This window comes from Mobula birostris, chromosome 3 (genome assembly GCF_030028105.1).
Source record: "Mobula birostris isolate sMobBir1 chromosome 3, sMobBir1.hap1, whole genome shotgun sequence".
NCBI lineage: Eukaryota > Metazoa > Chordata > Chondrichthyes > Myliobatiformes > Myliobatidae > Mobula > Mobula birostris.
The window spans coordinates 188,412,046-188,430,166 of record NC_092372.1 but is presented as its reverse complement, the minus strand read 5'-3'; the positions used below and the strand labels follow the sequence as shown (position 1 = coordinate 188,430,166).

At 40.0% G+C, this 18,121-nt stretch overlaps 1 protein-coding gene across 1 annotated transcript in view; it reads right to left on the bottom strand.

Annotated features, from left to right (window-relative positions):
* The window catches only part of gpr158a (G protein-coupled receptor 158a), a 597,333-nt gene that overhangs the window by 91,371 nt on the left and 487,841 nt on the right, over window positions 1-18,121 (bottom strand). The window contains exon 6 of the mRNA XM_072252053.1: window positions 9,730-9,839. Within this exon, the coding sequence (XP_072108154.1) occupies window positions 9,730-9,839 (110 nt within the window). The remainder of the gene's footprint in view (window positions 1-9,729; window positions 9,840-18,121) is intronic.

The following is an 18,121-nucleotide window of genomic DNA, read 5'->3' as shown; positions in this document are numbered from 1 at the left end:
ATTCACACAGGGATAAGCTTTAGCTCATTTTTTGGAAATTCTCTCAGAAACAGTGCCACTAATTATTCCTGTAAGCAGTCAGAGCATTACAAAATTGGGTTTTGTCCATCAGAACCATTCTAACAACATGGTAATATACTCTTTTGCAAATTGAGCAAAGTATTGGATTTTGCTGGGTTTTGTTCAGAACTGCTGGCACATGCTTTCAGAATTGTTGGCAAGCTCGATATTCCTGGATGAGTGTGTAAGTTTCAAACTTCCTTTGCCAGTGATTTCCTAGTTGCTTGGAATCCAACAGTGGACAGGAGTTTGCCATAATTCTACCAGGATATCACCTTAATTAATCTGCTGCAGAACACTCCAACCTGTTATTGAGTTTCAAGGCAGCAAGAAAAAAAAAGTGAAGTGGAATTTTTTTTTTAATTGTATTTTTTTGGTAATGTTTTAAACTATTTAAGTCTGGTTCAAATCTTTCCAGTGGATATGTTTATTTTGCTAATTGGTAATTGATTTATTATTGTCACACGTAGAATGCTACAGTTAAAAGCTTTGTTTTTCATCCCATGCAGTCAGATCATTCCAAACATGAATACATTGAGGTAGTGCAGAAAGAGGAAAAAATAAAAGAATAAAGAATATAATGTAATAGTTGGGAAAATGTGCTGAGCAGATAGACAAATAAAGTGCAAGGGCCACAATGAGGTAGATTGAGGAATTATGAGTTCATGTTTATCATATAAGGGTCCATTCAGGAGCCATAACAGAGGAAACTAAACTGTCCTTGAGCCTGGTGGTTCAGGTTTTCAAGTTTTTATGCATTCTGCCTATGGTGGAGTTGTAAAAGGAGAATATCTGAGGAGGGGCAGCTTTTTTTATTATATTGGCTGTTCTTCCAAGGCAGCAGGAAGTGTAGAATGGTACCACATTTTCACTGAGGAACTGTGGAGAAGAGGTTGGTTTACACGATGGACTGGGCTATGTTCACAAGTCTCTGCAATTTCTTGTGGTCTTGAGCAGAGCATTTGGCTTACCACACTGTGATGCAACCACATAAAATATTATTTTTGTTATTTGCCTCCATTTTAATAGTTTTACATGTTGCTGAATATGAAGGATATTCAGAAGAATTGAAAACAGCCTAAGAACTTTGGTAGTCAATGCTGAATCATCTCTAATTTTTTTCAGAAGAGATACTACCCACACCAATTCATTCCATCACTGAAGACCTTGCTCTAGCTCAATGCAAAACCATTCAGCTTCAGGATGGCCTCAGTAAGTAAAATTTCATTTCTGAGCTTGGACGATGTATTCAGTACTGAGTTACAAGCCAGTGCCTTTCAATATCTTTAAGGCCTATCAAAAGAAGATGTAGCAAAAGCCTGGGCTGAGCAGGAATCCTTAAGCTGCTTTATTTACAGTGAGTGAACATATTGCACAATCCTTGTGACGGTCTGCATCATATAAAGGTCATTTATGTAACCACAGAAAACATGATGTTCACACATCAGCAAATCAAACAGACCGACAAATTGAATATCCTCCTAACATCCTTATGAGGTTAAGAATCTCATCCCCATAAATTTTTGGCACCATCCCCCATTCCTCATCTGCGGGCACGGCACTTGGTCTCCCTTCCTTCCTTAGCACTCCCTCCTTCACACAATAGTCTACTGGCTCCCTTTTTAATTTTGCTTCAGAGAGAGCTGTCTCCGCTGAAACCATCAGCTCCTCGTCTCGCTCCTGTGCCTGTACAAATTCCTGCCTGGCTAATGCTAAGTCTGCCTCCACTCCCTCACTTCCTCCTGTTCCACTCCGCTCCTTTTTTTCACTTTCTACCTCCCCTGGTTCAAGGCTGGTAGAAACGTCTCAGCTAGAGCTATATCAGCTTCGGCAGTCTTCCTGGACACACGCCGAGTCACTGCGCAAACGGGATAACCTGCGAGTCCATGGGCGGGGCCTCAATGCTGGCAGGCTGACTTGTCAATCTCACTGCTGGGTACACGTCCCCACCGGCGAGGTCATTACCGAGTAAGATCTCCACGTCTTTCATCGGTAGTTCGGGCCTCACCCCAATCGTGACTGGTCCAGAGACCAAGTTGCTTTTTGGGTGTATCTGCTGCAAAGTTACCCCTCGGTGGACATTTTGGGGGGAGAAAAACAGTCGGCGGAATCATGAAAGAGTTTTACTGGCTGCACAGGAGGAAGGATGTTATTGACTATTGCAGACATGAGTTAACACAGTTGGAGGATATTAACATGTTCAAAGCTCACCACGATCAGAAAACAGATCTAGCTGGTGATATCATGAAAATTAATGAGTCTAGGGTGCCACCTGATAGGGGAAAACCCATTTTGAAAAGATAAGCGTGGTGCTGAGCAGATGGGAGAACTCTATTGTGTTGACCAACTTTGTTGATGAGTTCTCTCCCTTAATCCCCGAACAAAGCGACCCGCTAAGAGAGCTAATTAAACGGCACGTACACATAGGTCCAGATGTCCCAAGGCGATGCAAAGAGTTGGGACATGGAGCTGTTGTCACATCAGGTCAGCCTAGTGAGCAACACCCCTATAGAATGATTAATTCAGTGACAAACGGGCTAAAGAACACATAAAGTGTATATTGGCGATGTAGTGGTATGGAGTGACACGTGGGAAAAGCACATTGTGGCACTGTTTAAATGGCTGTCTGAAGCCAGCCTGACAGTGAACCTCGCAAAAAGTGAGTTCAGCCACGGAAAAATCACTTATCTGGGATTTGTGGTAAGACAGGGGCAGCTGGCACCGATGCAAGTTAAGGTGCGGGCCATCTCTGACGTCCCAACCCCGACAGACAAGAGAGCCCTGAGAAGGTTCTTGGAGATGGGGGGGTACTATAGGAAGTTTTGCAAGAACTTTGCGGATAGTACCCACCCTCTTACTAAGCCCTTGCCAAAGGATGCTAAGTTGGTATGGGACGACCCTTGTTATCTGTGTCCGGAACGAAAACCACTGAGAAGTTACACTGATCACCAATCATTAGTGCTTTTGGCCACTATGAAGTTTGCTAAGTTGGAGCCTGGTTTTAGAGGATTATTAAAATAACACATATAAAAGGAACAGAAAATGTGATTGTTGACTGTCTGTCAGGTGTTGACAACTTAAAATTCTCTGTATTAGCCAAATAGCTGATAAACATGTATATCTGTGTGTATCTAATAGTGTATTCATGACTATAATTTTTACCCCGGTAAAAATCTTTGAAGGATAGGGGTGTGACAACAAACCAAATTATCAGAAGATTGATGCCGATAAGAGGACAATGGGAGAATATTCAAAATGCTAATAAAAGAGAGACAAGAGAGATTACCGAAAGGAGACACAGTTCCGAGTATTGTCAGAGACCAGTTGCTTTGAACCCGAACTGTTTGAAGTTTGATGGACAGGCGATACCCCAGCAGGGGGATAAAAGGAACAGGTTCGCTAAGGCAAGGGACACACCACGACACACGACACCACGAGGTAACGAGACCCTGGAAGTGGTGTGCCCCCACAAGTCGGTGGAAGTTTTGGAGGTCTGGTCACGGGACCAGCCATAGACGCACAGGGTGGAAAGGTGCGGTCGGGCAGGAACCCAGTGTGTGTGTCCGCCCTTGCCCGGGTGCCGGGTTCACCGCAGAAGAACGATCGTATCTGGAATGGAGGGGTTACAGTCGGTGACCTCAGAAGACATTACAAAGGGCTCGCCCGAAAGCTAACTGCGAGGAATATCGAAGGTCTGTTTGGAATCCAATTTGCATATTCATTTGTTCTCTCTCTCTCCCCAACGGCACAACAGCGATTACTGCGAACTGAACTAAATTGAACTGAACTCTGTGTCACTTGAGACCGATCATTTTACCCCCAGACTGCGATAGAGCTTGATTGATCCTATTATCCTAGTTCTGTGTACATGTGTGTTTATTCATTGCTAACCTGTTGCATTTATATCCTTACTATTAGAGTACTGTGTTGCTTATTTCTTTAATAAAACTTTCTTAGTTCCAGTAATCCAGACTCCAACTAAGTGGTCCATTTCTGCTGGTTTGGCAACCCAGTTACGGGGTACGTAACAATAGCCACAATCATCCCAACAGTAGATAAACTCATTGCTATGGCAAAAGAAGCTTCCATTTTCATTTCATCCAACTTAGCATGAATTCAGGTGTGAAAGTAACTCACAGGACAGTAGGGTTCATATTAATAAGTTTATCCTTTTGCACTGTTTTGGCCAGCCACTTTCTTGTATGCTGTACTCATTTACTTTCACCTCTGTACATTGTTTCTACATATAAGAAAAACTAATATTTTACCATATATTGGGTGTTTGAGATAGGTTTTTAAGCATCTACTAGCATGAAGGCTGCCTCAGTATTGAACCATAATCAGTGAACACCTAGACTTGTCTCCAGAATGATTGATGGATTGAAAATAAGCCCTGAAGGTATGAGCCTGGCATCTGTTAAAAGTACATTTTTGATTGACAGTTCTTGGATTAGGGTTATCCAAGGGTTATTGGATGTGCATATGAAGGTGACCGGCTCTTCTGAGGTGCCCTTTGCTACATCCCTACAAAGATGGAGACAGAGGACACCCATGAGTTTGTCATTCTCTCATAAACGTGTGGTGCCAAGTATGAACACAAACACGAGAAAATCTGCAGATGCTGGAAATTCAAGCAACACACACAAAATGCAGGTAGAACACAGCAGGCCAGGCAGCATCTATAGGAAAGGGTATAGTTGATGTTTCAGGCCGAGTCCCTTCGTCAGGACTGCTTTCAACGATTCTTCATCTCATGTTCTCCATATTTATTTATTATTATTTCTTTCTTTTTGTATTTGCACAATTTGCTGCCTTTTGCACACTGGTTGAATGCCCAAGTTGGTGAGGTCTTTCATTGATTCTATTATGGTTATTATTCTATTATGGATTTATTGAGTATGCCCACAAGAAAATGAAGTCAATGAATCTCAGGGTTCTATATGATGAAAAATATGTACTTTGATAACAAATTTACTTTGAACTTTAGACCCGCTCCTTCACCCGAGGTCCTACAGCTCATCTACATACTAGTGACAATTTATAATAACCAATTATTATAAGCTGCAGAACTTTGGGGATTTGGGAAATTGGAGCACCTGAAGTTAACCCACATGATAAATGGACACAAGGTGAAAATGGAAGGTAGATGTAAATAAAATTTTAGAGAAGTGTAAAAAAGCCCTTATTGTGCTTAGGTGCTTATTGGAGTGCAAGTAGGAGGTCTCTTAAAACAACGTATATTGCTTTAATCAGATCTGTCTTTGATTATGGATGTGTTGCTCTGGGCCAGCCTCACCAGTGGTCTTAAAGCCCCTAGATAAAGTTCAAGCTCAGGCATTGAGACTTATGTTTTGGTGCTATTATATCATTCCCCATTTCAGCATTACTGGTAGAAATGGATGAATTGCCTTTATATCTACACAGGTTACAGTTAGCAATGGTTTATTAGTTTAACATAAGCAGACATAAAGTTCATCATCCAATATTGGCAACGTTAGTAGAGTGTTGGGGGCATTTAATTCGTAAGGTCGTCAGTTTTGAGTGGATGGGAAGTTAATGGGTTCAAGATCTTGGGTTGTTTAATGTGCAATATGGTCCCAGTTTTCCCCTTTCTGACACTCCTCCATGGCTTTTCTTTTTGCCTGTGGTTGATTTAAGCCTTCAAGAAAAGATCAAGATATATATACACACAGGCGCCTCTATTTATTTTTCAAAGTTTCAGATGACTATTAAGATTATTAGACAGGATATTAGTATTCCTGTCTGAGATGGCTGCCATTATTTCATCCTTGGAATGGGTTGAAGAAGTACACCCTCATTAATTACCTCTGTGTTCTGATTCATTCTTGGTTTTGGCAACTATTGAAGCAAGTATTTCAAATTGTAGGCCAGACCTTCTTCCAGACGTTGAACAAAATCTGTTGAGGCAACAGGGCCTAGACTTTTGTTTTCATTTCTTTTGGATCCTTGCCCATGGTGGGGTTGAAGGAAACAAAGTGACAGACCTTTTAGTAAATCAATTACTAGAAACAAGGATACAAATATAGTGGTTCCTCTGCATAAAGGGGAGATGAAAGCCATAATTAAAAAGTCGATTCAATCACTGTGGCAAAGTTAGGATAAGGAAAGGAAAGGACGGCATTTATAAAATGGTGGGAGCTCAATGGGGAGATGGAAGGGAAGGGAAGAAGTTATATTTATATGTTTACATATTGAACATACTAGGCTGCATAATTCCTTGTTTGGAACTAATATACATTATACTAGCATTCGTAGGGAGTGCACTTATCAGGAAAAGGTGCAGCGTATATTGTTTGAATGCAGATCATATGAGGTGCAAAGGAAACATCTAATTGCTAAATTGAGATCTTTAGGGCAAAATGGAAAACTTGGTAGGATATCATCGCCATTATAATGAATTCAGATGTGTGTTTTGACCTTGTGAAAAGCACTTGACTTGTTGATATTCGGGGGGGGGGGTTTAAAAGTAAGTGGGTGCACTTCCTGACTGTTTGCTCCACACTCCAGCTCAGTAGGTGCACCTTATGTTGATCTGCCAACTGCCATTAAACATTACTAGAAGAAGAAGAACCCACATAGTCAGAGAGAGAGAGGTTGTGCAAACTGCACATAGAGAGAACCAGAGGTTAGGATTGAACTATGCTGCTGAAGCTGTGTGACAGCAGCTCAGTGTCCTGTGTTCTCTTTGCTGCCAAAGGTGGCAGTTGCAGAGCCTGAAACTGCTCACAGCATTCCCAGTGGAGCAAAAGCACAATTTTATACGGTATAACCTCTGTGTTTGCATAGTCATTTCCAAGTGCAAACAGCACTACTCTATTAGCCTTCTTAATTAATGACAGTGCCTGTCTGCAATTTTGTAATGATTTTTAAGTGGATATTGGCAACAGCAAGCTTCTCATGAAAAATCTTTTTTTTGTACGTCAGTGATTTGTTCTTTCAGGTGAAGGTAACATGAAAAAATAAGGACAATTGGGGATGTTTTAAAACATTTTATTTATTTAGAGATACGCCATGGTAACAGGCCCTTCCGGCCCAGTGAGCCTGTGCCTCCTAATTACACCCATGTGACCAATTAACCTGCTAACCTGTATATCCTTGGAATGTGGGAGGAAACCAGAGTACCCAGAGGAAACCCATGCGGTCACAGAGAGAATGTACAAACTCCTTGCAGATAAGGCAGAATTAAATCCAGGACACTGATGCTGTAACAGCATTATCCCAAACGCTATGCTACCCTGCTGTCCATTTATTAGGTGAAAATGCAAATGGAAGGATATTGATTTTATTGCCTGTTGCAAAGCATTCCTGAATTTCATTTTTCATTGGAAATGAAACTGGGAATGGATATATAATAGGTAGCTGACCAAATATCTACTCTGTTGATCAAAATCAAAATTTCCAGTATAGGCTTTCCATTTTATCATTTTAATAAAATCTTCAGTGATATAGTTGGGAGTCAATCCCAAGCTTTGGTTACTGGGAGGAGGGTGGGGGAAGGGGTTAATGGATGGGGTAGGGAGTAGCGAAGAGTGAACGTGAGTCAAAGAGGGTATTTATGATAGGGAGGGGAATCGGATGTCACCTCTCAAACCAACACAGTATTAAAGAGCAACTGAACAGTCAGGTAAGGGAGTGCTCATTTGATGTGAGGATAGGATGGAGAGTGTAATGTCAGATAGTGCCAGTGAGCAGAAATCTAGAATGCCACAGAGTAACATCCTCATCCTTGCCAAGCTTTATTATGTAACAGTAATTGGTGGTGTGAATGCTGGGAGCTAATTTCCTCTAATGATTCCGCATTTAGAACATTTTAAACATTTTATTCTAAATCACTAAATTACACATAAATGAACCATTATTAATAATTAATAATGTAATTTATAGCTTCTAGGGCAGACCACTGCCTGTAACAGCCACATGTTTGCAATTAACCTACATAGGAATCATAATTTCTAAGTACTATGTAAAATTTCAGATTGCAAACAGGAACTTTCACCTCGATATGACCTAGGAATGAAAATAATTACATGAAAATGTATACCAATTTTGCAACCTGCCATGTAACATATACAGTGGATTCCAGTTAATTGGGCCATTGGTAATCGGGATAGCCACTTATTTGGAACAACTCTTAAAGAACAAAAACTAACTGGAAAAAAAGCCAGGATGCCTTCATTTCTATGCCACTATGCCTCTTAATTGGGGTAGGAGACTGTTGCCGAACAAGTTCTAACTATGTGTGGTCATTAGACACTACCCCGTGATTACAGCACAATTTTAAAACAGCATAGTTGCATGCGTTTGTGTTCAAAAAGTAGTGATTTTTGTCACTGATAGTTGGCAAGAATAAATAATAAGACAATTCGGAACTGTTTTGCTCACTGTAGTTTCACACACTGACTCTAGGAGACGACAGAAAATGGCTGAGAGGGCAAATGAAACAATTTTACTACTTCAAGAGGTTAGGATTTATCAAGAATTTGAAGGTATTGACCATCATCTTGAATGTTACAATGAAAATGAAGATTTGGAGGATACAATCATCAAAAGCATTGTATGAAGGCAGTCCATTATCTACACTAGGTGTCAGTGCTGACTTTGTTCATCTACAATCAATCAAAAGAACACAGCAGAGTACATTGGATGAATTCTTCCACGGATAACTATCAGGAACTAAAACACAGTTTTATAGTACTCCAGTAGAATTGTTAATGTTCTAACTTGTTCTGTATTTTATTTAAATACATAATTTGTTACTCAGTTAAATAGTTTTTTTATACCTTTTTAGCCATTTCCATGAAACTTCAGCTAACTGGGGCAGCCGCTTAATTGGGCCAAGATGTACTGGGCCCGATGTGTCCCAATAACAGGAATCCACTGTATTTTAATATTTAATAAGGGTATTTACTGTAAGTGATGCTGCAGGAAGACAATATTGAAGAAGGCTCTTGGCAAACTTAACTTGAGTCAGGACATTGAGAATAGAAACTGGAATATTATGTTCAAGCCATACAAGACATTTATGAGGCTGCATTTGAAATACTTTGGTCACCTTGCTAAATGGAAGTTGTCATTAAGCTGGAAAGATTGCAGAGGGCATTTACGAGGATGTTGCCAGGTCTCGAGGAACTGTGTTATGGAGAGAAGTTGAGCAGGTTGAACCTTAGAGTATAGGGGTAGAGTCTAGTATCATGAGGTGTATAATATCATGAAAGGCATAGATGGGGTAAATGTGCAGCCCTTTTCCTAGGGTTGGAAAATCAAGAACTATAGGACATAAGTTTAAGGTGAGGGGGAAAGATTTATGAGGAACACGAGAGGCAACTTTTTCACCCAAAGGATAGTCAGAACACAGTCGGAATGAGGTGCCAGGAGAAGTGGTTGAGGAAGGTGTATTAACATTTAAAATATGCTTAGACAAGAGGAAATATTTAGAGGGATGTGGGTCAAATATAGCAAATGGGATTAATTGAAATGGGTGTCTTGGGTGGCATGGACCAGTTGGGCCAAAGGATTTGTTTATTACAGTATATGTCTCTATGACTTTATTAGACTGGTAGAAAATTATGTACATTCAGACAGCAGATCAATAGGCACAAACATAATGGCAGCTGAGAAGGTGATTGCCAAAATACTGGAAGACAGTACCTGTACAACTTGAGAGTTATTGTTCCATAAACGATGGCAAAGCCTAAAAGACGAACCCATCGTAGAAGAATACACCTGAAGATGCTTGGTTCAAAGTAGAGTACAACAACCTGTTGGAAGAAAACAAAAGATAACTTCTAAACATAAGAGATTCTGCAGATGCTGGAAATCCAGTGATACACACAAGATGCTGGAGGGAGGCAGCATCTAAGGAAAGGAATAAGCAGTCAATGTTTCAGCCTGAGACCCTTCATTGGTCTTGATGAAAAGCACAGTGTGCGAAGTGCTCCAAAACTACTGTTACATTAAGCATATCAGTTTAGATTGGTACAGGTAAACAAGGATAGTAACACGTCAAGTCCCTCTTATTCCTTTTTTTAAAGAGAAAAGTCCATTTAACAGTCACCTAATCCAATGACCACTCAAGTTCTGACTGACCATTCAAGACTGCTGAACGGATCCTGACCCGGATCTGGGCAGTACCCTCCAAATATCCGGACCTGCCTCTTGGTTTTTTTGCACTACCTTACTGAAGCACCTTCAATTACTCCAAAAGACTGAGGTTTGGTAAAAATTCTGAAAGGCTTTTATTCGCTGTACAATACGACCTCCACAGTGAGTGTCTGCCCCTGGACTGAGGGGGAGTGGCAGACGAACACCTTTATACAGGACTCTGTGGGAGGAGCCACAGGGGCAGTCAGCAGAAGGGTGTGTCCAGACAGGTAACCGAGTTACAACATATGTACATGGTTTACCACACTTACTTTCCATTTTTCTATTTTCTATTTATGATTTATAATTTAATGTTTTAATATTTACTAATTTTTACTATTTTTACTATTTAGTATTTGTAATCCAGGGAGTGGGAAGCGCAGAATCAAACATCGCTGTGATGATTGAATGTTCTGGTACCAATTGTCTGGCGACAATAAAGTATAAAGTATAAAGTTCAATGAAATGGGGTTCCTTCCACTCTGACCTGGGTTCAACCTCCTTTAGCTGCATCTGAAGTGGCAGAATTCACCTCTGATTATCATATACTGTAGTCTCTAGGTACACAATGGTAAGAGGGCTAGGATTTTCCACATTTATATTTTTGTTCTCATCAACATATAATGTCACATTAAAAAAACAAATACTACACTTCTAATACATCAGAATATATAAAGGCAAGAATCATTTATAAACCATATGGTCTTCTCATTACTGTACTGTGAAAGATTTTTTAATGGATGATATTTCATAAACCAACAGCCCATTAGCTTTCTTTTTTCTCTCACAGAGCAGTGCTAATTATGTTCAGTGTCAAGAATACATGGTTTACACAGCTCAGTGGTTCATGGAATTTGACAATGATGGAAATATTATTGATTAACTTTGCTACTTACCAGACATTATGATAAATGTAACAGCAGGTAATTCAGAAAAGTTCCGGCAAAAAAAAATAGATGTATCAAATAATTGCCAATGAAATATGGAAGGTTGCGTTTGGTCATAGAATCATAAATGAAACAGGCCGTTTGGCCATCTTGTCCACTCTGGCCACTATGTTCCTATCTATACAAATCCCATTTTCTAGCACACTGCCCAGAGCCCTCTTAGTCCTTCAGGTATTTATCTAAATATCATTAATGCTGTGATTCTATCTGCCTCCACCTGACCCTCTGGCAGATTCAGCTTTCCACAAATCAGCTTGGTCAAGGCAAAATCCGTTGGTTAAAGATGCTATTGATCCTACCAAAACAAACTATTAAGAACATTGTTCTGTTGACATTTCACTACAAAGGTTTACCACTGTATTCATTTGTTATGTCATTACCAATAATGAAGAGATTTAGAAACCATTTTGAATACAATATGTATTCATAATGAATCAGGGTGGGCACATTGCATTGTCGCTCTTTCTTTGGATATGAAGAAATTGAATCAAGAGAAACTCTTTCCCATATTCCATCTACCTTTTTTTTTCCACAGGAACATTGCATTAAAATGCTTGCCTTCATCACTAAATAGCTTTATATTACAAAAAAGATGCAAAGTATTGTGGGTGTTGAAATCTGAAATGGAAACAGAAAATGATAGAAATACTAAGTTGGCCAGTTTCAACTACACCACAGAAGCTAAAATGACTAAAGCACCAATCATAGAAAGAAAACAAATGATCAAAAATACAGTCTCAGGGATGTGCTGTCTTAATTGGACTCCTTCGTGAGTAAAATTACTTAAGGCTAAAGTAAGCAATTAACCAAGTAGTTTTAAAATCTAGATTTCTTTGTAAATATATCTTCGTAAATATAAGATTATGCAGAATTTGATATTTGATATTAAACTCCTCAGTCATCACTTTTTTAATGATAACAGTGGTTTTGTAAATGAGAATTCAATCTGTTTTGTTTGGGGGAGAAGCTCGAGAGCAGATTTCTAGGAAATGGGGAAAATATGGTTTGGCTCTATTGGCTATGGAAGACTTTTTTCTAGAAAAAGAAGCGCTGGAATGGAAAGGTTCATCTTGAAAACATGTGGCAGCGATAGAGAAACTGTGAGAAAGAAAAGGTGATCTTATAGGAGACAGGTTGGAAGGAGTTGTAATCAAGGTAGGTGAGGCTGGAACTTCCTGAGGCCAAACATTTTTAATCCAGTTTCCACTCTAGTTCTGACACGTTGGTCCATGGTCTCCTCTTGTGTCAAGATGAGGCAGCCCTCAGGGTGGACGAGCGACATCTTATAGTCTGGGTAGCCTCCAACCTGATGGCATGAATATCAATTTCTCCTTCTGGTAAAAAAATATTTTCCCTCCCCCTCACCTCTTCTATTCCCTATTCCAGCCTCCTACCTCTTCTCTCCCGCCCATCACCTTCCCCTGGGTCCTCTCCTCCTTCCCTTTCTCCTATGGTTTACTCTCCTTTCCTATCAGATTCCTACTCCTCCAGTTCTTTCTCTTTGCAACTCACCTGGCTTCATCTGTCAACCTTCTAGTTATCCTTCTTCCCCTTTCCTCACATTTTATATCTCTGGCACCTTCCCTCTTCCTAGTTGTAGATATCGTTGGATAGGCTATCTCCAGACATGCAGACAAAGAGATCCAGAAGAGGTCAAAAAGTGCCAGAAATGGTCAAAGTGAATTTGAAGGTAGGGTGAAAGTTGGTAGAGAAGGTGATAAAATTGATGAGTTCCACATAAGTTCAGGAACTGGCAGCTAGTCCATGCTATCTCCAAGCACAGCAAAGTGCCCTGATTCTCATTCTCCCCTCTAGATCTCCCTGCGGTCCTGTAACTTAACTTCTGCATGGACATCAATTCCTTTTAAATTATTTTTGCCTCTTACCTACACCAAGAGGTAATTTACAGTTGCTAAATAAATTACAAGGATATATTTGAGATATGGAATGAAAGCAGAGCACCCAGTGAAAACCCACACAGAAAACATGCACACTCCACACAGACAGCCCGAGATTAGGATTAACCTCAGGTCCCTGTAGCTGCATCACATGTCACCCTCAAGTTTGTAAAAATATATTTATTTCTCAGTTTGATAGCATCATCACATAGGAAGATAAAACAATCAATTCAGTGCATAAGCATAAGGTTATACAATCAAGACAAACGATTGTAATGTGAAATATATTTGACAACTAATCAGTGCAAAGTTCTTTAAAATTTAGAAGTGAAGTTCAACTTCAATGAGGCCACAGACTGAAGAACAATTCACTGACCATGCATATAATGGATGTATGATGGACAATTGAAATTTTGTGACCCTAAGAATTGAGTTTCATACTCATATTTTTCTGGTTATTAACAAACTGTTTCATTTTCTAACTTAATAATTTTCTCTGAGTTTCTGGATCTTTGGCAATAGATGATTAATTTGATTAATAACTTGTACAGATTCTGATGGAAAGCTGGTGGAATTGATTCACAATATGAACCGATTGTTATCTGACAGTTTGGTGTGCAAATGAAAGGATAATTAGTTCCTTGGAAGAGACTGAGTAATATTATAGAAATCCAGAACAGATGATCAACTCTCTTACTACTTCTATTTGAAGGTAATTAGATATATTATTATTTCAACGCTTTTGTTCCGGATTCTTAAGAATATCCATCACTGAAACAATTTTCTCTATAAATTAGATGCAGGAACCAATACCAGCAAGCAGCTCCCAGACAGTGGCAACGTCTATAATAATTGGACTTTATCACCGACTCTATATTTAAGCAAGTAGAAAAATCTGCATTTCTCTGCACCTAGACGTCTGTGTTGAATAACCTGAGACAATGAATACAGAGTCAGTGCCTAGACATCACGCATTAACTGTCCCAATCTCACTGACTGATATTTCATACCATTTGAACCTGAATCTTTAGAACATAAAATAAGGTGTACACTTATAGTCCTTTTTCAGGACAATATACAGTCCCTATAAAAGGTATTCACCTCCCTTGGAAACTTTCATGTTCTGTTGTTTTGCGACATTGAATCACAATGGATTTAATTTGGCTTTTTTGACACAGATCAGCAGAAAAATGCTTTCTTGTCAAAGTGAAAACAGATCTCTACAAAGTGATCCAAATTAATTACAAATATAAAACACAAAATAATTGATTGCATTTATATTCACCCCCTTCAAGTCAGTATTTAGTAGATGCACCTTTGGCAGTAATTACAGCCTTGATTCTGTGTGGATAGGTCTCTATCAGCTTTGCACATTTGGACACCGCAATTTTTCCCCATTCTTCTTTACAAAACTGCTCAAGCTCTGTCAGATTGCCTGGGGATCGTGACTGAACAGCCCTTTTCAAGTCCAGCTACAAATTCTCAGTTGGATTGAGGTCTGGACTCTGATTTGGCAACTCCAGGAAATTAACTTTATTGTTTTAAGTCATTTCTTTGTAATTTTGGCTTTATGCTTGTGGTTATTGTCTTGCTAGAAAACAAATCTTCTCCTAAGTTGCAGTTCTCTTGCAGATAGCATCAGGTTTTCCTCTAGGGTTTCCCTGTACTTTGCTGCATTCATTTTACCCGCTAGCTTCACAAGCCTTCCAGGGCCTGCTGCAGTGAAACACCCCCACAGCGTGATGCAGCCACCACCATGCTTCATGGTATGGAAGGTGTGTTTTTGATTATGTGTGGTGTTTGGCTTATGCCAAACATAGCATTTAGTCTGATGGCTAAAAAGCTCAATCTGGGTTTCATCAGACCATAGAACCTTCTTTCATCTGACTTCAGAGTCTTCCACATGCCTTCTGGCAAACTCTAGCTGAGATTTCATATGTATTTCTTTGCAACACTGGTTTTCTCTTTGCCACTGTCCCATAAAGCTGCGACTGGGCAAAAGTTGTTGTGTGCACAGTCTCTCCCATCTCAGCCATTGAATCTTGTAACTCCTGCAGAGTTGTCACAGGTCTCTTGGTGGCCTCCCTCAATAGTCCCATCTTGCATGGTCACTCAGTTTGAGAACAACCTGCTCTAGGCAGATTTACAGCTATGCCATATTCTTTCCATTTCTTGATGATTGACTTAACTGTACTCCAAGGGATATTCAGTGACTTGGATATTTTCTTGTATCCATCTGCTGACTTGTGCTTTTTAATAACCTTTTTGCAGAGTTTCTTGGAATGTTCTTTTGTCTTCATGGTGTAGTTTTTGCCAGGGTACTCTCTCACCAGAGTTGGACCTTCCAGATACAGATGTATTTTTACTACAATCAATTGAAACACCTTGAGTGCACACAGGTCTCCAATAAAGGATCTCCATTTAATTAATTATGTAACTTCTAAAACCAGTTGGCTGCACCAGTGATGATGTGCGATAAGAATAAAACTGAATGAACTATCCCACACCTCAATCCAGGAACCCGACTTTGACGTGACTAGGTACAGCCAAGTTGACCCTGCAAATTGCTACTCCCTGACACCTGGGGACTTGTTCATGTTCAAGGTGAATTGGTAGTCAACCATACAGTACAGGAATACCCATGAATACAGCCCAATGACACAGTGTTCCTCCAGGACCAAGGTGCAAAATATATTATCAACAGTCATCACAGCACAAGGCACATATAACACCTATAAGACAGCATTAAACATACAGTCACACAAAAAGTATAATGTAGTCCAAGTCCCTGAGTCCATGAATGTTGTTTTCAGGAACAAGCCCACAGCAGTCTGCAGATGAAGCAATCCAGCTTGTCTTCCACTGAGTGAACACTAGAGGGCAGCACCAACACCAGCATGGATGCCTCACCACTCTGCACTAGCATCATATCATCTCTCCTGAGCAGCTCCCACAGGCAAATGCCAAAAGAGAGACAACTGTTTCATAGACTAGTCAAGCAACCACCCGATATATTCATGCAGAGGTAACATCTCTTCCAAATGATAGCTCAGAATCTTTCATCACTATTCTTAGTTATGTTCTATCCCGTTGACTGAGTAGAGATTTGGTAAATTGATATACTGAAGGTAGGGAGAGGCACTGGGATTTTTCAACATCAACTGTTGGTAATGCCAGTATTGGTAATGAATTGATTAGCGCACAGCATCTTTCCACTTGAAAATGCAGTGAAACTATGAATGGACTGTAGTAGGGTCTTCAATGTGCAGCACAAGTGATGGCTTGGTAACTGGCTGGAGAAGACCCTAAGGACACAGCTGGAATAGCAGTAGGTGGTGAGAGAATAAATGCAAGGACAGGGAGTACAGGACCTCGTCCTTAATGACCTCTCTGTGGCTGCTTGATCCGCTTGCAGTGATCCCTGTGGTGGTGTATAATCTTTGCACTGCCACCCTCCATTTGGCACCACCAAAGTTAAATTCAGAACAGATATAGCAAGTTAAGAATGAGCCATTTGGCCAATTGGCTTTATGGCAACTCCTGGGAAAGCAATCATAGTTCCATTTTCTCCCGTGCCCTTGTAATGTATTCTTTCCTATATATGCCCATCAAATCCCCTTTTGAGTGTTGTTATTACTAACTTCCAAAGGGCAATTTACAGTAGTCAATGCATTTTTGGGGTATGCGTGGTAACTAAAGCACTTAGAGGAAACCCATATATTCACGGAGAGAACTCAAATCAGACGGAAGTGAACATAGCTCCATAGAGCATTGGGCAAAATAAGATTTAATGGGCCATTAGCAGCTACAGAATCTGGTGCCTTAGCAAACTCCTCGTTCTGCCACTATCATCAACCTAGGAAACTGGCCATGGTCCAGTGTAGAAGAATATGCTAAGAGTAACATAGATGTGGCAAAAATGAGATTCTGCACAATATTACATAAAAAGAGAAAACAATATGTTATGCATGGGACAAAGCAATCCCATAACTTGGAGGTCAGGTTCAAATCCTGTTATCTTCTACATTCAGACATGAACATGATGGAAAATTAAACAAAGGAAGGTAGCAGCTCTATAAACATTAGTTTTCAGCCAATCTGATTAATTCCATATAACATAAAAAATGCTGAAGGCACAGGATCCTAGAAAGACTGTGTTCTCCATGCTGAGACCATAGTATTGAGATTTTGAGTTAAAGACTTCACTGCAATTCTAATAAAAGCTGTTCCAGTCTAGCCTCAAGGTGCACATCTATCCAACAACGGGAAAAAATTGTCCAGATACATTCTGTTCATAAAGTTCATGATTAATTCAGTCTGGCTATTTACTGCATCTTCTGTCCACCATCAGCAGCAGTCTATTGAGAGAAAGTGCTGCCCACAGTACTTCCAAGTTGCACTTACCATCCATAAACTGAGTTTGGGTTCCGATGAGAGAGCCAAATTTCAGAGGCAAGCTGTGAGTAGTTGTCATTGATGTCAAGAAAGTATATGACCAATTGTTGCATTGAGGAACTTTGGTAAAATGGAAAACAATAGACGTCTGCCCTAAAGCAGAGAATGGTGGTGGTTGGTGGAGTTTCATATCTCCCAGCACCAGGAGAACTAAAGGCAATGACCTAGCCATAAACATTTGTAGCCACTTCATTCATGACTTTCTCTCTCTGTTACATAAAATCAGAAATAGGAATGTGCATTGGTGATAAAAATTCTTCAGGTAATAAGGCAGATGATGCCGAGAGGCAAAAGAACCTGGACATCACACAAACTTAGATTCATAAGGGGTAAATATATCCTTATTAAGTATATTACCATAATAAGGCCATGCCATTAGAGAGAGCCTAACTAATATTTTCAGTCCTTTTACATTTAGTGAGGTTGTGATGTAACACTCTCAGTTTGCCTGGATGAAACTCAATGCCAATGAATACAAATAAATCCATTTTATTTTCATCCCATCCTCCAGCCTAAATACCCCTCCCTCTACCACCAGTCCATCCTGCCTGCTACTTTCCATCAGAGTTTCTTGAGCAGGCTAATATACTTATACCTTAT